Here is a 22,605-nt window from a genome sequence, read left to right on the forward strand (position 1 = left end):
GGGTATTCAACCTCGGGACACAAAGCCCTGCGAAATCGACAACAAGCTCATGTTCGTTGGTAGGCTGGTAAGTCACAAGAACTAAAGCATTGACAACAACCACTGAAATTAACCTATCCACCACCTCATAAAACTCACTTGCAGCGTAAATTCCTCCTTGAAGATGTTTAGAAGGCCAAGTCCAAACCCAATTTGGAAGAGGCCTTCCTCGATGAGCCAAAGTAACAAAATTTGGGAACTACACAAAAGCTGGCTCAATTGTGCAATATTCATGAACACTGATAGAATTTGACTCGTAACCCATGGAAAATTTAACAATGGGACTCTCAATTATAAACTATGCATCTCTTGCATGGCATTGCCATGGAGACCATGGGATTTGCAATTGTCGATGACATTTCCTTACTGAGATAAAAACTAAAATGGAAAGACCCCTCTGCTTGTGCGAATTCAAATCCATTGATTTATGCCTTCGCCTCTTTAACCCACATACGAGAGGAGTTATGGCTGCATCACTCTCCATAATTTCTTGTCTACAGTAAATAATCATTGTTCTAAGTGGGTGTCCTGCTCTATAATTGTACTGTGGCCGCCAAATTAAACTCATGGGTTGTAGTGGATTTGGTCTTGCATCACCTGCATGTTGTGAATAGAGATGGGATGCCACGATGTCATTCAGGATCACTTCCTCCGTTTGTTTAATATTCTTCATAAACAATATGGTGTTATTTAAGCTGTCCCTTTGGAGAAGGACTATTTTTGAGCATATGCCATGGAGTCCTTCATTAGATTGTTAATGACTTTGAAATTATGGTAGACTCCACCATCCTTGTTGTCTATTAGTTTCAAGTTACTCGACCTGGAGGTGGCATGCACAATTAACACTTAGTCAACTTCTATATTTTAGTTTCTTAGGATGTGGAAAAAAACTGTGAGGAAATTCATCGAGAAAGCCCTATTATTCTCTTCAGAAGGTTCTCTAGGTGTTTGTCTCTCGACCAAGTTCCTTTGTGAAGATGTTGAATAGTAATAAGAGAACCCCCAAGATGTTAATTTTGGTCACTCATATAACTTTAGCTAGGAGCAGACCTTGCAATAAGATGTGCATTTATGCTTGGTTATTGATCATGTGACCCAAACCCCAAGCATACTTTGTTACCAATTTTCCTTCAGCATAGCAAATGTAATAAGTGAATAGAACAAAAAAATGCTCAAAAAATTCAACACACTCACAATGATGACAAAAATAAAGATTTTGCACATACATGTTTGAAAATCTTATCTTTAAGGGCACTTCATATTACTTAACACAACATAAACATTTTAAAAATTATATAATATTAATTCACTTCTATTAAAGTGCCAAAACCATCAAATGATTGATATAATAAGATATTATCACCTCCACATAGTTTTAAATCTTCTTAGATATCCTCCCAATTTCATATTAGATCTCACTAAAATTACCAATTAACGAGAGCATACAACATAAATAAATATTAATTTACATCAATTGAACCAAACTAAACACACCGATACTTAAAGTATTAACATTCAAAATATTAATTATTCCATAAAATTAAACTTACTATATAAAACATGATTTAAACCTCAATATAAGGAATATAATTCCTTCACGATTAGAACATACTGGGCAATTAGCCTTGCCAAGAATCATTTCATAAAAGATAATTATCGCACGGCCGAGGGAAAATAAAAAAGCGGTGAAGAGCGTGAAGGTAATAGGAGCGCAAACACGCTACTGCCGCATTCTCATTCTCATACTGTAACAGGCCTTATTAGGTCAAAGACAGGGTTTTCAATTTCATTCCTGAGAGGCGAAGGTAAGGTAAAGGGACTACGAAGCATTTTGCTACGGGTCGGTGCAGGAAGTCGTTATAGCGCGCTTGCCTGAATTTCGAATACGTGTTACGAGGATTTACTTGCACGAAATATGAAAGGCAGGGGAAAGCGACCGGGTCTATCACTGGCCGGACGCCCGGTTTCAGAGGCTGACCGCATAACTATCGCCGAACGTCTGGAACAGTTCCGCACAGGCCCCGACCGAGGTACTTTCAGTACCTTTTTTTGTTGGTTCGCCAGACCTTACCGGAATTACCAAACAGAAGACCTTTTAATTATTTTTCTTTTTCGTAAGAACTTTTTTGGGACCCTGATAACTTAGGGATTTGAGTTTTATTTTTCATGTATCTCAGCTAATTTAGATGCTGATGAAGATAAATAAAGAATACTCGTGTTTTCTTCGTTGACATTGCCCTGGTTGTGGCGTCGTTGTGTTTGCATTTGAATGCCGTCTAGACCTTCAGTGGATTTGAGCTGTACTCTCACTAGAAACCCAGCGCGCTTCTTTCTTTACTTAGTAATTTTTTTTCCTGCAAATATCGTTTGGAGTTTCTATGGGATATGATGTAAACAAAGACGTGTTCGATGATGTTCACCGTTTGGGGCAGACGAATTCATTAAACTGGGAAATTAAATAACACAGGCTCAGTTAACATTGTTGTAATGCTTGGATTGTCTATGTGCATGAAGGGGATTAGTGTTAGGATTATAAAAAATGCAATCGGAATCATAGTATTAAAAACTGGTACTGGTAACAACTAGTCCAGTCCACCTGTTGTAGTTTTTTCTATCTCCTGTCACACAAGTGCTTTCAGAAGATATAGAAGCCTCTTAGAGACAGCCTCCCTATGGGTTGATAGGAGACCAGTACCTAGGGCATCCGAGAGGAGTGCTTTTGGAGATTGTCTAAGGGCTTTCTTGCTGCACTTCATGTCACGTAGTTTGAAAAGAGATAATTCAGGGGCTTGGTTCAATGGTCCTTCATCAAGGTAAACTCAAGCAAGCACATAGATCTAAATACAAGGTAAACTCAAGCAAACACATAGATCTAAATACTCAGGGGTAAATATGGCTAATCTCAAAGAAAAATGTCTTGGTTGTGGTGGCCGACACACAACAATATGCAGCTTAACATTGTTGTTGTAGTATAGGTGACCATGAGGAAGGAAAGGAGGGAAATCGATGCAGAGGGCTGGACATATCACAAAATCCCAAACAACAATCTCCAATAGAAATATGGAAGAGTGAGGAGGTGAAAATGTAGAAAAAATGGAGTGTGAATTAAGGTCTCAAGCTCTCTGCCTCATCAATACATTTGACATCAATTAACATAAATAAATCTATGTTTACATACAGGTACTAAGGCTATCAAATAACACAAGTAAATCTGTTTTTACATAGGTACTTTTACTACTTAGCAGCAAACATACAACCATGAATGAGAGTGAAACCAACAGCTTCATTACACGATTTTAGAGGAGGAAAGACATACATGAAGTGATATACAAAGGGGAAAACATATTGCGCATTGCTTTGATTGGAATCAACAAAACTGTTTCATTAATCCTTGAAGATGGAGTCCAAATCACCAGTCCATTACATTTAACAATTGTACATGCCCGAGCACCACATGAACAAGCAAATTGAAAAGTGGAACCACTTTCTCTGCAAACAGAGGGCCTCTAGAATGCAAAATCTAGGAACCTCTGTTAAGTGTTTCTTCCCTCTTTTTATAAGGAGAGGGGGAGCTTTGAACAACAGTTACAAAATATCTCAGCTGAGCTCCAATTGTCTCGGCGTGCGAAGGTCTGCTGCCCAAATCATTGCAAAGGATTTGATTCCTTTCATTAAAATGCAAGAATTACAAAATAAAAGAAATAAGGAACAACGAATGATGGTTGAGGAAAATATCTCCCTGCCATTCCTGTGATGGCTTCTGATTAGGCGATGTCTTTGCCATGATGTTCCTCTTTTGTTGCTCGATCGGTTCACCTGTCGCTTTTGTTGACACCTAATCATCGGGATTGGGTGAATATAATGTAAATAAATAATAAGTAATATGAACAGTCATCGGGAGATGAAGTGAACAATCTCTCCCTCATGTATATAATAAAGACCACCTGAAGGAGTATGATATACGAATCAATTTTGCTTTGAGGAGTTACTGCCTGGCCTGACATGGTATCAGAGCCAGCTCCCAAAATAGCTGTAACTCCCTTCTGCCTACTACTCTCTGTCCACTGCCTACTGCTCTCTGTCCTCTGTCTACTGCGCTCTCTGCCCCCTCCACCATCGCTGCCTCTATCTAATTCATAACCAAGAAAAAGAAAAATTCCGCTGTAAGATTAGCCAAGCAGAAGTATGGGTTACTCAATTTCCTTAACATATCTTCGAGTAGTTAATACCCTATTTCTCTTTTGAACAAGTTGGAAGAAGCAACAACATAACGTTTGAAGGCCGCCCGTTGTTTCTCTGCGTTGAACGAACCTATCACTATATTTACGCTGACCTGACATGGTAATGGAATTGTGAACGGTTGGCTAGCATCTTCACGCTGGTATTATAACGCTGTTTTGGCATTGTATTAACACTGGTCTGAAGTTTTTTTTGGCATATAACGCTGGTATTTACCTTGAAGTTTTTTTTGCTAAATGCCATGTGTTGAACTATTTTGGTACGCTGCTCCATGCGTTGAACTGTTTTGAATGCTGGCTATATATATTAAAAGGTATGTTGTATTTACGCTGTATTACAGTCTTGGTGTATTACAGTCTTGAACTACCCATATGTTGATCGCTGCCACCAGTTTGCCGAGTCTGAGTTCTGCAACACCGGTAGTAGTGTTTTGGAGAGACGTGGCATGGAATTGGTAAAGAACGGCACGAAATCTCCCTTCATGCCCCTCGCGTTCATTTGTTGGGACAATCTCGATGATGAGTGAAACATCAAGATGAAGAAATGCTGGTCTTGAGAATGGTGATAAATGCAATCCGATTTCTTTGGCGCCCAAGTTTCTTACATTACCGAATGTGTTGACACTGGGGCGAGTCGCTGCAGTTCCTCTTCTAATTGCCGTGTTTTATTTTAATGGTTGGTGGGTAACTATGGCTACAACAAATATCTTTGTGGCAGCTACTGCCACCGATTGGATGGATGGTTATATTGCGCGCAGAACGGGATCGGGATCTACTGTTTGGGCTAATTAAAGTCTGTCGAGAGTGAGAGCTGTGTGTGGGTTGACTGTAACTGTGAGCCTCTATCTGTTTGTTAAAGATTTCCCTTTGAGTTGTAGTAAATAGACCGATGCTTTCCAACTGAATGATAGTGAAAGATATGTGGTGATGGCATTAGGGCTTATGTTGTTTGTTTTATGATGACATGCCATGGTATAATATGTGAAATATATATTGCATGATATATGAATATTGAGAGCTTGCAGTTGATTCCATTTTTTGTAAAGTCATAGCAAATTATTATTAGTGTTTTGCTACGAATATTGTAATTATTTTTGGGCTCAGTTCAAATTTTTATGATGGAGAAGTTTGTTGAAAAAGAGAAGGGTTTGGAAAAGAAGACAACTCTTCTTGCACATAGAGAGAATAATCTTGCTCAAGATTCTTCCAGAGGAAGAGGTAGAAGAGATTTCAGAGGCAGGGGGGGCAGAGACTCTCAAGGAGAAAAGGTAGATTTGCACTGCATATGCTGCAAAAGAAATGTATCACACGATGCCTCTATATGCGAGTTACCATGGGACAAAATTGAGCAACAAAGAAACCAACAGAAAGGTAAAACTGATGGTACAGACAAAGGTAAAGCACCTGAATCCACTCACTTTGTTGTGGCACAATGTAATATTGGAGTAAATGAAGATTTATTTAATGCTTCACTTGCTTCTTGGAAAAATGATTGGTTGCTTGATTCAGGAGCAACCTGCCACATGACTTATAGAAAAGATTTTTTTGAAGAATTTACTGACAATGTTGATGGAGCAGTATACTTTGCAGACCAATCAAAAATCAAGCCATCAGGGCTTGGCACAATCAGGCTTAAATTGCCTGGTCTTCTAGACTTTCTTCTGCATCATGTTCTATATCTCCCACAGCTCAAGAGAAACTTGCTGTCCTTGGTCCACATCCGCCAGCAAGGTCACTCCATTCATATGTTTGATGGCAAGCTTGAGGTAAGAAAAGCATCTGATCACTCACTTGTCATGAGGGGAATAGAAGAAGAAAGGCTTCTCAAGCTGCAAGGAATCTTTGCTCATGCACAACATTTCTCGTACAATTCTCATTATGAAGAAGGTACACTTCCATCAAGTTTATTATGGCATGCTAGATTTGGACATTTGAACTATGACAACCTCCCTTGTTGAAGAAAAATGTTGTTGCTGTTTGCCTACAATTCCTAGGAAACTTAAGCAATGTGATGCTTGCATTCTAGGAAAGCATAGCAAACAGTCTTTTCATGATTCACATTCAAGAGCACATAGAAAACTTGAACTCATTCATTCAGATTTATGTGGTCCAATGCTTGTTCCTTCTGCAAATGGAAACAAATATATAATGACATTTCTTGATGACTACACTAGAATGTGTTGGGTTTATTTATTGAAGAACAAATTGGATGCTTTTCAAACATTCAAGAATTTTCATAAATGGATTGAAAATGATGCACAATCTCATATTGTGTCTATTCGCACTGATACTGGAAAAGAATACACATCAAATGAATTTGAAAACTATCTTCGCCAACATGGGATCAAACATCAAACAAATGTGCCTTATAATCCCCAACAGAATGGTGTAGCTGAAAGAATGAATATGACAATCTTAAATATGGTACGATCCATGCTATTCTTAAAAATGTAAAGATAATGTTTTGGGCTGATGCTGTTCTATGTGCTGCATATATAAAGAATAGACGTCCATCTAATGCTATTAGAAACAAGACTCCATATGAAATGTGTTATGGACATGTTCCTTCGGTAAAGCATCTCAGGGTCTTTGGTTCCACCTGTTATGCCTTGATACCAAAGGTTCATAGAAACAAACTTGGTGCTAGAAGTCGTAAATGTATTTTCCTGGGGTATTCAAACACCTCCAAAGCATATCGTCTCTATGATGAAGTAAATAAAATGTTTGTTGTATCTAGAGATGTAATTTTTCTTGAATCATCCAAAACTGACAATGTTGTTGAGCGACAACTTGATCGCTTGGATAGATTTGCAAAAGCAAAATCATTTCAAGAATTTGATAATCAGATGCCACATCTTGAAGGGGGGATTCCTATACTAGATCAACATGTGGAATCTTCTTCTGAAGAACACTCTCCTCTGCATGAAACTCCAACAACGGATGATGCTTTAAGTGATGTGATTGACAGAATTGGGAGGCTCAACCTTGATTCAGTCCCAACTCAATCAACGGAGCAGCTTGGACCATCTGAGAAAGGTCCCCCAAAGTGGCTGTCAAAGACACTTGAAAGTGTTCATCCTGATGAGGTTGGAAAGACAGGAACTAGAAATTCAAACCCGCAAAATGGAGGTGATGTAGATAACTCTAATTCACCTGTTGATATGGATGTTTCTTATGATTGTGAATTGAACTTGTCTATAGATTTTGAACCAACTTCCTTCAAAGAAGCTGCTTCTCATGATGAATGGAAAGAAGCGATGCAAAAGGAGTATGATGCCCTCATAAAGAATGGCACTTCGAAGCTGGTTGATCCTCCATTAGGAACCAAACCAATTGGCTGCAAGTGGGTCTACAAGAACAAGTATAAAGCTGAGGGCTCACTTGACAAGCACAAAGCTAGGCTTGTGGCAAAAGGTTTTGCACAGAAGGAAGGGGTTGATTATGAAGAGACTTTTGCCCCCACAGTGAAATGGGCTACCATCCGGACACTCTTTTCCCTAGCAGCTCAGAACGGTTGGAAGGTCCATCAAATGGATGTAAAAACTGCTTTCTTGAATGGAAATATAAAAGAGAATGTTTTTATGTCCCGGCTTGAAGGATTTGCTATGAAAGGACATGAACATAAAGTATGCAAACTTGTGAAGTCCTTGTATGGTCTCAAACAAGCACCGTGACTCTGGTACGAAAAACTAACTGAGCATCTTCTGAAACTCAATTTCAAACATTATGATCTTGATGATGCAACTTTATTTGTCAAGAAAGTTGGCAAAACAGTTGTATATCTTGTGGTATATGTCGATGATCTTTTGATGATAGGGAACAATGAAAGCTACATTGCATCCATAAAGAATGAATTGGGGAAAAGTTTTGAAATGACTGATTTGGGATATGTTCGTTACTATCTTGGTATTGAAGTAACCCAACATCCAAAGTCCATATTTCTTTCTCAAAAGAAATACATTGGAGATTTGTTGAACAGGTTTGGCATGACAGAATGCAATCCTCTTACTACTCCAATGGAACAAAACTTAAAGCTCACATCTATTGAAGGAAAAGAATTTGAGGATGCAACAAAGTGTAGACAACTTGTAGAAAGTCTCAACTACCTAACTATTACCAGACCAGACATTTCGTTTGCTGTTGGAATCCTCTCCAGGTTTATGCAAAAGCCTTGTGAGGGACATTGGTCTGCTGCAAAAAGAGTTCTAAGGTACTTGAAGGGAACTCAAGACTTTGGAATCAAGTATACACAGGTGGACGACTTCAGCTTGATTGGATACTCCGATTCAGACTTCGATGGAGACAAAGAAACTGGGGTATCTACTTCAGGATATGCTATGAGTCTTGGATCAGGAGCTGTCTCTTGGAGATCACGCAAACAATCAGTTCCAGTAGATTCCACAACAGAAGCAGAATATGTGGCAGCAGCTGAAGCAACAAAAGAAATTGTGTGGCTCAGGAAAATTCTTGAAGATTTGCAGGTAAAACAAGTACAATCAACTCCACTCATGATTGACAATACCTCTGCAATAAAGTTGGCCAAGAAACCAAAGTTCCATGATCGAATGAAGCATATCAATACCAAATATCATCTGATTCGACATCATGTTGAGGCCAAAACAATCCATCTTCGTCATTGTTCCACTAATGAGCAAATTGCTGACATCTTCACCAAAGCACTTGGAAGAGAAGCTTGAACGATTCAGAATGATGCTTGGACCCACCAACATCCCTTCAGATTGGGGGGGGGGGTGAATGTTGACACCTAATCATTAGGATTGGGTGAATATAATGTAAATAAATAATAAGTAATATGAACATTGATCCGGAGATGAAGTGAACAGTCTCTCCCTCATTTATATAATAAAGACCACCTGAAGGAATATGATATACAAATCAATTTTGCTTTGAGGATTTACTGCCTGGCCTGACAGCTTTCACCTTAATTGCTTGAATTCCTGTTAAGTTTAGGTTTGTTCTATGCTTAGAGAAATTCATTTCAATTTTCACAGTTAGCTCAATGTCTTTTCCAGATTAGCAATCACATCAGCATTAAAGTAAACTGCAGATAGAACATAAACATAAATCGCAGAAGACAAGCCAAGACAAGAGGACATAAGATGTGGCGTTAGCCAGGGACAAACCCCAATGTGGGGAAACCCTTGATCAATTCTTCTTATATGTTCTTCAATAGTTCATTAGAGAGAGAGAGATAGTACATTTACAACAGAAATAACAACTTTGACTGGACAAGATAAGAACATAGATCTTCTCTAAGAAGATGTTTCGTGAGGTAACTGATATGGACTCATGTGATTCCATCACTCTATCATAGAGCTACACCATGCTGCACCATCATACCATGTCCATCATCACAGAGCTACACCATGTTGCATCACTGCTGAGCTGTACCTCATCATGTTGTACCCATCTTGCTGTTCTTCATCATCATGCTGCACACATCATGTTGCTGCACTGTATCATCATGCTGCACCTCCTTGTGCTACATCTTCAAATTGTACCTTACTGTGCCCATCATGTTGCATCCCCTTGTGCTGCATCTTGATACACTTATGCTGCACCTTGATACACCATGTTGCACCTTGATACACTTGTGTTTCACACCCTGATACACATGTGCTGCACCTTGATACATTTATGCTGCACCTTGATACACTTGTGCTGCGCACCCTGATACGCATATGCTGCACCATAACTTCTGTCATGTTGCCATACTGCCTTAGTCATGCTGCCACACAACCTTAGCAGTTGCCACACAATCTTAATACCTAAATAGACTATGATCCCACAGTCCTAGGAAACACACAATGCTGATCTGTGTGTTATAGGAGCTAGGTATGGGTAGCAGTTCCTTTATCTAGACCGCTGATAAGAACCTTTTGTGACAGCACATAGGATCTCCTCATCTGAAGAGACTTCTTTCTTTAATTTGACTGGTCTTTAGGACAACAGACAAGATGTGCACCTAAAACAGAACAATATCTCTTTCTTACAGGAGATAGGAGGTGTAGAACACTGTGTTTGCTGTTGTTCCTTACCGTGATTGGTTAGGGCACCCATGTGCTACAACAACCCTCAAACACTCACCTAAAACATTTCTCAAAATTGCGGCCTTGTCAAGGGAGGGTATCCTCCATTTGTGTCACTATTTTGGGTACTTTTTAGCCCAAGAAGCCTCCATGCTATCCCTATTTTAGTTAGGCAAGGTCTACAACCTACCACAAGGATTGCTGTCACCTATTAGCCAACCAAACAGTGTTACCCTTACCTAACTCGACCTCTTTGTAGCATGGAACAACCCTTCACGCAGTCACCAAGAGGTTCTAACAGCCCTAAACCACCCATGCTGTCCCTACCTTCTTTGCTTGTTAGGGCAGCGAGTTTACTGTCTCTTTTCCAGCGTCTAAGGGCCGTCTCAAACAACGCATAGATTAGGGCGTCTAAGGTATGATAAGAGTGCGTTTAGGGTCAGCTGTTAGGCCTCCTTCACCGTGCTAGATCTCCCTTTGAACTGCGGCCAAACCTTCACAAGGCTTGTGGCTAGGGCATCCTTCTTTTATAGCGAGTAGGGTCTCCTTCTAGACCTGCGGTTAGGGCTTCCTCCTCTTAGACTTCTCGTCCACTAAAACCCAAAACAAGTGGAGAGAAATCAAGAGTGAAGTGTGTGTACAAATGACAATCAAGTCACCTCTTTTTATACTAAAACGTTGAGCACATGTGGGGTTTATTTGGTTGCTCGCTGACCTTGACGAATTGTCTTATAATACAAATAAATTCATAACTCCATGAATACTTATCGGAATTGGATGATCTTTAGATTAATCCTACACCTCTCGATGAAAGGGATCCAAGAAAAATATCAACTGCCATAAATAAGATGACACACATGGAGTTTGGCCCTAGTTGCCAATTTTAACACTCCCTCTCAACTAGGGAGAACTCCATCCGTTGATCCATCTGTCCGACTGTACTATCTCTGCCATCAGTGCCCTGCACTGCTTTGCTTTACTCTGCTTTGCTCTGTTGAATCATGAAGAAAAATAATTGATCGAGAATATCTCATACCATTCTCTACTGACCCGAAGTCAGTTTCATATGAGGAGAGTGTGCCATACCACTCTTACTGACCGAAGTCAGTTCCATTGATCAGAGATCAATATCACAAGAGAGTGTCTCAAACCACTCATACTGATCCAAGATCAGTTTCATTGATCCCAGATCAATAAGTCATCCTAGCATAGGGAGTACGTTAGATACAACGATGTGCCCATCAATAGTACTAGTATGGTCCGTAACCCCATTTCCTTGCTCATTGATCAGATGAGAGGTACTTCCCATGAGTCCCAGACTGCATGGGTAGGATGCCTCGACAGGAGAACTAATCATCTTGTCCACAAGAGAACGAATCATCTTGTCCCACAATGGCCACGGAGAACTAATCATCCCGGCCCACAGAAGAACTAATCATCCTGTTCCACAGCTGCCACGGGAGAACTAATCATCCCGGCCCACAGGAGAACTAATTATCTTGTTCCATTGTCGCCACGAGGTATCACAAGGAAAGTTTGAACCTGTCACTCTGTACATAGCGCACCACTAGGGGAGGGTGAGTCACCTTGTGGTCGTATGTCGCTCCAGTAAGTACCCCAAGCCCCCCAGAGCTCCCAGAGCTCAATGCATGCAACATGCAGGACCCTTATACGAAGGTCTCTCAACGACTCCAAGTCGTTCAGGAAAGTGACAGATTTGACCTTTCCCTGGGGCTTTGACAAAATGTCTGCGACATGTACATCAGTATCAAAGCGATGGAGCTTCCTCGTTCATCGACTTACCATATCCCAGATAAGGTAGTATCTGATGTCTATCTACTGGAGCGATCATCGAATATGAAATTCCTCAACAATCGAATCCCCCCTGGTTGTCACAGAGGATCACGGTGGTATTCATCATGTGTACAAACAACTCACTGAAGAGCTTCCACAACCAGGCAGCTTCATACGAGATCATACTCGTGGCTATGTATTCGGTCTCGGCGGTGCTTCTAGCAACCGACTTCTGCTTCCTGCTCATCCATGATATCGAAGCATAACCCAAAAGAACCAGCACTGAGAAGTGCTATAGTGATCCTCGATACTGCCAGCCCAGCCAGCATTCAAATAATCATGCAGCTTCATATTTTTGGCAGTGTATCTCAATTCATGAGAGATTGTGCCCGAAGATATCTTAGAAGATTCTTGGCACCAATTTAGTGAGGCTCAACCAAATATGAGCTTACCATGCTAGTTGCAAAACATATATCTGGACGAAAGTTCACCAAGAACATCAATGCAAATGAGTTTATGAAACTCAGAGGCATTTCCCAAATCTTGTTTGGCATCACCATCATAGAACTTCTGAAAGTTAAGATCCTCGAGGTAGTCTCAGGCTTGTAGTTTACCATTCGATATTCGGAATCCAACTCCCTCTTACTTCTGCACTTGTCAGAAATAGGTCGTTCTCAGAAGGTGCTGGTATGAGAGGTTTATCATCCACAACCTTCAAACAATGGTTTGGATCGGCTTCACTCTTAGTGAATCTCAGCTTCATCTGACAGCTATCAATCCTCTCATATCAAACCCAGGGTGATTTGCTTCAAGCCATAGAGGGCTTTTTTTCACATGCACACATGAGATTCCTGATCATGAATCTCAAACCTCCTCAGGTTGTTCCAAAACCTATTGACCTGCTATATGAGAGGAATGGTTCCCTCGTAAGATTTTCCTTCGGTACATCTCAGACATGTACCTTCATGCTCCTTTAGAATTCAGGCATCTTTGTCATCATCTGACTCATAGACCTCCAGTGTTGTGTTAATTGACATGTTCCCCAATGGATTTTCTGCAATTTGATACAAATTGCCAACCCTGAACCCATGAGTAAAAGCATCTTTGAAAATTTCATTTTCAAACATGTACCTTTCCATCGATGAATGCCACCCTGAAACCTTTGACTTCCATTGCCGAAATGCACACAAGGTTCTTCTTGCAATTAGGTACATAAAAGAGATTATGTAAATGAATTGAGTTACCCTCATTCAATTGAGGGGTAATACCCTTTACGGGATAGGTGGCATTAGCTCCAAGTATGATCCCACGAATGTTTCCATCTCTACCAAATTAGAGAGAGAGCACCCTTCTATCTAATGGAGTGCCTTGAAGCATTACAATCAATAAGCCAGTTTCCCAAAGAATCTGAAGGAGAGGGCCAATACAAGATAACACTTTTTTATCTTATGAGAAACAACATTTGATTCTTCATACCTGGGGTTCCTTGCTTTCTCTGAAGAGTCGGCCTTTTCTTTGATGACCTGCACTGTCCTCTGATCATTGAAGATGTCCCTGGAATGATTGTTATCATCATCAAGTGATGTGTCCCTGCCATTCGGAGACTCCTTCGCATAATGGACGAACTTATTTCAACCAAGGCATCTGCCTTTTCTTCTTCCCTTAGATCTGGACTTCCCATAGAAGTGATGTTCAGGTAGGCCATTAGAAACTTTTGCTGCGCCATTTTGATAATATTCTCTGCTTAGACTTCACCCTTGGTGAATTAGAAGAGAGACGAGGAATCCATTGATCCTTTTGTCCTTTCCCAATTGCCTTCAGTGATTGCTCTTTCACTCTTGCTTGGGCTTTGTCTTCACTTCAACTCTAATACCATGTTAAGTTTAGGTATGTTCTATGCTTAGAGCAATTCATTTCAATTTTCACAGTTAGCTCAATAGCTTTTCCAGATTAGCAATCACATCAACATTAAAGTAAACTGCAGATAGAACATAAACATAAATCGCAGAAGATAAGCCAAGACAAGAGGACACAAGATGTGGCGCTAGCCAAGGACAAACCCCAATGTGGTGAAACCCTTGATCAATTCTTCTTATATGTTCTTCAATAGTTCAGCAGAGAGAGAGAGATAGTACATTTACAACAGAAGTCAATACTTTGACTTGTCAAGATAAGAACATAGATGTCTCGTGAGGTAACTGATATGGACTCATGGGATTCCATCACCCTATCATAGTGCTGTACCATCATACCATGTCCATCATCACAGAGTTGCACCATGCTGCATCACTGCTGAGCTATACCTCATCATCTTGTACCCATCTTGCTGCTCTTCATCATCATGGTGCACACATCATGCTGCTGCACCGTATCATCATGCTGCACCTCCTTGTGCTGCATCTTCAAACTGTACCTTACTGTGCCCATCATGCTGCATCCCCTTGCGCTGCATCTTGATACACTTATGCTGCACCTTGATACACCATGCTGCACCTTGATACACTTGTGCTGCACACCCTGATACACATATGCTGCACCTTGATACACTTATGCTGCACCTTGATACACTTGTGCTGCACACCTTGATACACATATGTTGCACCATAACTTCTGTCATGCTGCCATACTGCCTTAGTCATGCTGCCACACAACCTTAGCAGCTGCCACATAGTCTTAGTAGCTAGATAGACTATGATCCCACAGTCCTAGGAAACACACAATGCTTATTTGTGTGTTATAGGAGCTAGGTATGGGTAGCAGTTCCTTTATCTAGACTGCTGATAAGAACCTTTTGTGACAGCACATAGGATCTCCTCATCTGAAGAGACCTCTCTCTTTAATTTGACTGGTCTTTAGGACAGCGGACAAGATGTGCACCTAAAACACAACAATGTCTCTTTCTTACAACAGATAGGAGGTGTAGAAAACTGTGTTTGCTGTTGTTCCTTACTGTGATTGTTTAGGGCACCCATGTGCTACAACAACCCTCAAACAGTCACCTAAAACATCCCTCAAAACTGCGGCCTTGTCAAGGGAGGGTCTCCTCCATTTGTGTCACTGTTCTGGGTATTTTTCAGCCCAAGAAGCCTCCACACTATCCCTATTTTAGTTAGGCAAGGCCTGCAGCCTACCACAAGCATTGCTGTCACCTATTAGCCAACCAAACAGTGTCACCCTTACCTAACTCGACCTCTTTGTAGCATGGAACTACCCTTCATGCAGTCACCAAGAGGTTCTAACAACCCTAAACCACCCATGCTGTCCCTACCTTCTTTGTTGGTTAGGGCAACGAGTTTACTGCTTCTTTTGCAGTGTTTAAGGGCTGTCTCAAACAACGTATAGATTAGGGCATCTAGGGTATGATAAGACTTCGTTTAGGGTTAGCTGTTAGGCCTCCTTCACCGTGCTAGATCTCCCTTTGAACTGCGGCCAAACCTTCACAAGACCTGCGGCTAGGGCATCCTTCTTTTACAACGAGTAGGGTCTCCTTCTAGACCTGCATTTAGGGCTTCCTCCTCTTAGACTTCTCTTCCACTAAAACCCAAAACAAGTGGAGAGAAATCAAGAGTGAAGTGTGTGTACAAATGACAATCAAGTCACCTCGTTTTATACTAAAACGTTGAGCACATGTGGGGTTTATTTGGTTGTTGGTTGGCCTTGATGAATTGTCTTGTAATACAAATAAATTGATAACTCCATGAATACTTATTGGAATCGAATGATATTTAGATCAACCCTACACCTCTTGATGAGAGGGATCCAAGAAAAATATCAGCTGCCATAAATAAGATGACCCACATGGAGTTTGGCCCTAGTTGCCAATTTTAACAATTCCCCACTCTCTGGTGCTGGGAGTGATCAATTGTTGGTTTCTTGTTAGAGTGAAAAAACAGAGATCGACTTGACAATGCTTCATTGTTTGACTGTGTGGAGCTCCATATTGAGAAATTAATTCTCAGGTGACCTGCGCACTGCTTCTTGAGTCCCATACCTCCATTTATCTCAATGAAGACGTGCGTCGAAGCACAAATATGGCTTATATCACTTTTAAGGCAGACCCAACACTCTTTCATGCAAATCATGGTTCTTGCTGCCTTGACCCAACGATCTTTGTCAGTCGTCATTACTCCTGAGACCAACTCCTATGTTCCCACATTCAATATTGTAGCAGCAAACCCATACGCCTTTAACTCTCCATATTATAGTATCGGAGCCCAATATGTCCTATATTATTGCAATAGTCCTATATCAAAGCTTTTACTCATCAGGACTTTTTTTCTTAAAGACATTACGAAAACATAGTTCTAATGTCCTTGGCCCCTTTTGTTTAGCCCCTTTCCATTTTCCTCTATGGGACTGGTTGCGGTGACCAAAGGCTTAGCCTTAAGGCACTAGGGCATTTTGTTCCTTCTCGGGCCGGTTTTATTTTGTTAAGAGGTTGGTGCCCTTGGTTCTATAAGTTCTTCTCGACCATGTGCTAGCCCTAATATTGGAGCCCCCTTATCGACACTTTCTCAATTGCCAACTGTTATAAAGTGTTGACATCCTCTACCTCTGATATGATGTCATCACTCCACGTGACATTTCCCGAGTGGTGACATGTGTCACCCAGATTTGTCCCCTTAAGTCCCTCAAAATTCCAAAATTGCCTGCCACGTGTCCTTTTGTACTGCGACGTCATGCTAACATCAAATGCCACTGTAGCTTTTATCGGTACCAATCATGCCACATGTCTTGCTAGAGGAGAGAGAAAAGGGCCTGCCCACCTTTGGTTTTGCAATGAAATCCTTTGTTAATCCCTTATTGGTGTTCCTGATGGTTTTTAACACTATCAATGCCTCACCTATATCGCAACTTTTCAAAGGTTGTCTCTTGAAGAAGTTATGATTCCCCGATTGCTGATATGCCTGATGTGCCAATGCTCCGATATGCAGGACATCTGATATGCGATGCGCCGATATGCTTGATGCTTTGATGTTGCGATCGCCGATATGCCTGATGCTCCGATGTGCGATCGCTGATATGTTTGATGCCACGATGTGTGATCGCCGATATGCTTGATGCCGCTGGACCTCCGATGTGCGATCACCAATATCTCTAATGCTCTGATGTTGCGATCACCGATACTCTGGACCTTCGATATGCGATTGCCGATCTTCTTTCCTTCCTGAAGCCTTAATCCTTAAAACTTCAGCAAACCATATCTTTTGATCCATGAGTCCATTTTTGGACTTCCACATGTTGTTGGAAAGCTTGTTCAGAGCACTTTCTACTAGAGAGGTCTGATGTAGGTGTTGAGTCCTTTTGCAGCTTGGAATATGACTACAAGCTTCTCTGCGATTTTGCATTCTTTGGACAACTAGAAACATAGTTTGCAGTAAGTGACAACACCGCCTATCATACTAGTTTTTGAACTGGAACTAGAAAAATTGTACTGGTTAGATTTCAATGAATTGGTCTTCAAAAAAATACATGAAATAATTATTATTTTTAAGACTTAAAACCATGATTCCAAACCATTAGAGAGACAATTTTCAAAGTTTGCTCATCTATATGGGTTAATATATTCAAAATGGCACCAAGTGCAATACATACCAGCAACAAGACACATAATCAATGAAGATCTAATTGACCTCTAGTGTCCAAAAACAATACTGCAAGCTATTGGGCCACTGACCTACTACAAGTCTACATATCAATGATCAACATGATCACTCCTCACCAAACTCATCGCCACTACTAGACATGGGATCATCAACAAGAGAGACATAAGGCTTAGAGTCTAAGGGCTCTACAGACTCCTCAACAACCTCAATAGTAGTAGCAACAACAAAACTAGACCTAATAGAAGCATGAGTTGGTCACTGGCAAAACTAGTGCTTCCTGTTGGTTGTTTGCCTTTTGATTCAACCACTGGTTCTAGTTCCATTGACACTAGTAGATCTGCATTGGGATCGACCCCCTTTACTCCAAATGTCTCCAAATGAGGTATGTGAGGCAAATGAGAGGGGATGTATGCTTTTATAAATTTGGAGGGGCTATTTTTGGAGTGAAACAACCCCTAGTTTCCCAAAAATCCACTCACAACCACCCTAAACTGCTTTGTGTGGGTCTGCGGTCGTGCATGTGTGAGCTGTAAATGAGATGATCTGGTTATGATTGAACTGACAAGTTCATGTCGGTTTGGTACCAAATCGGGGTCTACCTTGGCCCACATCATGGTCATTGTTCAGGTTGCCTTTGAGCCTAATGAACCAGCCGGTTTGATTGGATATCGATTCAACTCGGTAGGGTTTTAAAACAATGATTGGAATAATGATATTAATCTCACACATACAAACAATGTTTTACTCTCGAAAGCTCCAATTTGGGAAACAACTGCCAACAATAGATCTACTATTATCCTTGACTTAAACACAACCAAATCGGCCAACAAATTGGCCTTGACCAATTGAGCCTTCACAGTTCAACTTTGACACATTATAGTGGAGAATCACCAAGCCTTTTAAAGGCTTCATCACATGTCATACCACATACCACCAATACCAGGTGTCCAAAACTACAGTTGTTAATCTAACAACATTATCTCTTTCACTGAGTCTAATTTACCTAACAATCCCCCCTTTAAACTTGACTTGGGGCTTCCCTTGACCAAATCTAACCAATTTGATCAAGATCACTCACCTCGAGGCCCTACCCCCGCAATGTTTATAACTAGGGTATCTTGCATGCTATCCAAGAATCCCACATGCTCCCCCATATCACCACATGCTATATGGTCCCCCATATCACCTAGGTCTACATTCAGACTTTACTGGTAATTTACAATGGGAATGCATGCCTTATCAGGTCATATAGTCATATGCCCATTTACATGTAAAAGTTTTAACTCCATTATAATAATTCTTTTTTCATTATCGCTTAAGTTGCCATCCTCATGCTTTGTTATTGCTTTGAATCTTAAGTCACCATCCTATTGCTTTGGGACATGTGCTTTCTTGTTGCTTGAGGAATCCACTCACCATGAGCTCTTGCCTTGCCCTTCTCATATTAGACATATGCTAAAATCATAACGTTCCAGGGTGTTACATCTCATTCAAGCATTATATCAAATATGTCATGGACATCATCTACTCTGGTAATTTGAAAATAACCGACAGTCGTTGATATCCAAAATATCACTTTCTGTTTAGACATATTACCAAACACTGTATTGAAAATGCTCCACTTGGAATGTTGTTGACCTGTTTCCATCCTCCTCCACAGATTTTTCGGATCTACCTACACACACTTCATTAATTTTCTTAGTAGCAAATGCTTTCATAAAGCCTCACACATGAACCTGGATAAGTATTGTTCTCACTGTTAAAGTTACATTCAACACTATAACTTTCCCATGGCCACATCCAAATTGTTGCGACTCATATTTGCCAAATCCACAGTGGTCTTAGCCCTCGCCTCGACCATTGCAGCCATTATTTAGAGAATCCCTTGATTCCTTAATAGCTTGGATTGGAGGAAGGGGTTTCAACAATAATTTTCCACTCACTGCCACTATTGGTTGCTGCTTCGTGGTAGCCACCATCATCGGTTGGTCTGTTGTATGTAGAAAATTATTGGCTACTGTAGCCCAACCCAGTTTTCAAGTTGTGCATGGTTTAATGCACAAACCCATCATAAAACATATGACTGATATTTGCATTAAATTTGCATTTAGCTTGAGACAAAAGGACTACTCTACCACTTAGCTTTTCAACAACTAATACAAGAGAAAATAGCAAGCACACACATAAGTTTAACACTCTTGTTTTTGGTCCAATGACCCCGAAAAACCCACCAGGAGAACCAAAATTTTGAGGAGGATTTCATTTGCTTCTAAAAATTTCTTACAACAGAATTACAAGAAGAGATTTAACTTGTCTCTTTCCTTGAAGAAGCATTTCTGAGGTCTTCTTTAACTGAGTTTTGGAATGATACTTTGCACCCACAGTCAACTATGCTTCAGCTAGATTTTCAGTCTCTTACACAGCTCCTTCAATGCTAGAAATGGTCTCTGAACAATCCACTGTTTCTGCTTTGAGACTGATATACATAGCTGGGAAAACGCACACCTGAAACAGACTTATCCTCACTTGCCCACATGCTGAATCACACTCAAGAATGAACCTGAGATACTTGCTGAACATCAGGATTGGCCTTGAAATGTATGTTGAACATGCTCAGAACTGGCCGAAAATATCCTCGCTGAACAGTCCCCGAAAAATACGGACTGTGTGTGGCTGACTGAAGTATAAATCTAAGCTGCTGGTACACTTGTTCTACAAGTCTCAGACTTGGGAAAACCTTGACCTATGCACAAAAGTCTATAGAAGCTGCTCCCTTGAGATTTGAGCCCCTCCAAAAACTTTAACTCGGTCTCCAAAAAGGATTCAAACTGCTGGTGGTCTTAGCTTGTTCTCTGTTGTAAGTTTTCACACACATTTTCTTCCTCGTCTTGTTGCTCTCCTTTTCTCAATAGCTCTCACGAGAAAAATGAATGAGAGAACTTTCTCCTTTTCCCTCTTTTGTCTCTCCAAAGTTTAGAGAACCCTAGCGCTTAGATTAAATCTCAGCTCATTTGATCACGGGTAGAGATCTTTTCTTCTTTACCCCCTTTTGAATGTGGCCCTCCTTCACTTAATGAGCCTCCTATTACCTTTTAGTGTTTTAATACCATGGTCACTTTTTCTTCATAAAGTCACTTTTAGAATATAAAAATCACTTTAATAATATAAAGTGTATTTAGTATTTTTTCTCATAAAGTGATTTTTAAAACACATGTGACTTCAATAATTTAAAGTACCTAGTACATCTCCACATAAAAGTACTTTAGCCCTTTGACATTAATTAAACTCACAATGTCACTTGGACAAAAGGTGATTAAAGTGTCTCCCTAGGCCAAAAGGGGAAATGCCTAGGAAACACCTCCTTGTCACCCTTATTTTCAACACTCCCTCTTACCAAGGAAGGTGTTTCTCACCACTACCATCCTGTCTCTAAAGAATATATGCTTTCCTCTTGGCAATGACTTGGTGAGAATGTCTGCTACTTGTTCATCAGTGGATATATACTCAAGCTCCACAGTGCTGCTCTAAACCCTAGTCTCTATTGAAGTGGTATCTGATCTCAATATGCTTTGACCGGTCATGAAATACTGGATTCTCAGAGAGTTTCATACCACTGTGATTATCACAATATATTGTAGTTGGTCTGAGCCTCTGACCAAATAAAACATATAGCATTTTGTGAAGCCAAAGTGCCTTGCAACTTTCCTGACAAGTTGCCATATACTCTGCCTCTGCATTGCTCAATGCCATTGACCTTTGTTTCTTGTTGAACCATGACACAACTGCTGAGCCCAACGAGAAACAACACCCGAAAGTACTCTTCCTGTCACTAGCACTGCCAACGAAATTTGAGTCTATGCAACCAATCAATCTGACTCCATCTCTCCTAACATAGTCTAGACCATAGTCCACTATGACCTGTAGGTACCTCAACACATGTTTCACAACCACCTTGTGCACTCTCTCGGGCTCCATCATACACTGACTCAATGTGTTGACTGCGAAACAAATATCTGGTCTAGTGTTGACCAAATACATCAAAGAATTGATCAATTGACGATACAAGGGGGGTTTTTACCAACTCGGGATCTGAAGCATGCAACTTCTTCTAGTTGGTGATCATTTGAGTAGCCATAAGCCTGCAACCCTCGATACGAAATCTCCTCAAGGTATCACCTGTATACTTGTCCTGGCGAATGAAGATATGCCCACCCTCTTGCCAAACCTCCAAACCCAAAAAGTAATGCATCAATCCCATATTGGTCATGTCAAACTTTGAAGCAAGATCTCTCTTGTAGTGTTTGATGAGTCTGTTCTCTCCTGTAATAAACAAATCAGCCACATACATAACCAAAATGAGTGGATCGTCACCAACCATAATGAAATAGAGGTTCGGATCTGTATCACTCTTTTGGAAACCCATTTGCTGCAAGTAGGCATGTATCCTCTTGCACCATGCCCTTGGAGCCTACTTCAGCCCATACAAAGCTTTCTTATGCTTGCATTCATGAGACTCCCTCCCATGCACCTAAAAGCGTTGTGGCTACTCAATGTACACCTCCTCATGTATAACGCCATTGAGAACGACGATCTTCACATCCTTCCTCGAGACAACTTTCCTCTGTGCAAGAATATATGTGGTAGGCCCTGCTTGTCTCACTGTAATCGACAAGAATACCCTTCTTTGTAGTGGGTTCCAACTTTGTCCTCTTCTTGTCAGGACGTGTGAATATGTAAGGCACCCAAAAATCTTGATGTGCCCAACCTCATGCTTCTTGCCAATAAAGACCTCCGAAGAGTCTTGCTCCCCAAGACTTTGTGTGGGGTCTGGTTATGCAAATACACTGCAGTGTTACACGCCTTAGCCCACAAGAAGAA

The 22,605-nt window shown here is 40.8% G+C and overlaps 1 protein-coding gene across 2 annotated transcripts in view; it reads left to right on the forward strand.

The window, feature by feature from the left end:
• Window positions 1–1,674: 1,674 nt before the first annotated feature.
• LOC149237062 (DExH-box ATP-dependent RNA helicase DExH6-like) overlaps window positions 1,675–22,605 on the forward strand; it is a 173,812-nt gene continuing 152,881 nt past the window's right edge. Inside the window, exon 1 of one of the 2 annotated variants that reach the window (XR_016246280.1) lies at window positions 1,675–2,069. Coding sequence is in view for 1 of the 2 variants with exons in the window: in XM_089372581.1 (XP_089228707.1) it covers window positions 1,955–2,069 (115 nt within the window). In the remaining variant the exon portion in view is untranslated. The remainder of the gene's footprint in view (window positions 2,070–22,605) is intronic. The other variant, XM_089372581.1, reaches the window with a different exon arrangement.

Source organism: Pinus tabuliformis, chromosome 8 (assembly GCF_031772625.1).
Source record: "Pinus tabuliformis cultivar Carrire ecotype Pingquan chromosome 8, CPIR1, whole genome shotgun sequence".
Lineage (NCBI taxonomy): Eukaryota > Viridiplantae > Streptophyta > Pinopsida > Pinales > Pinaceae > Pinus > Pinus tabuliformis.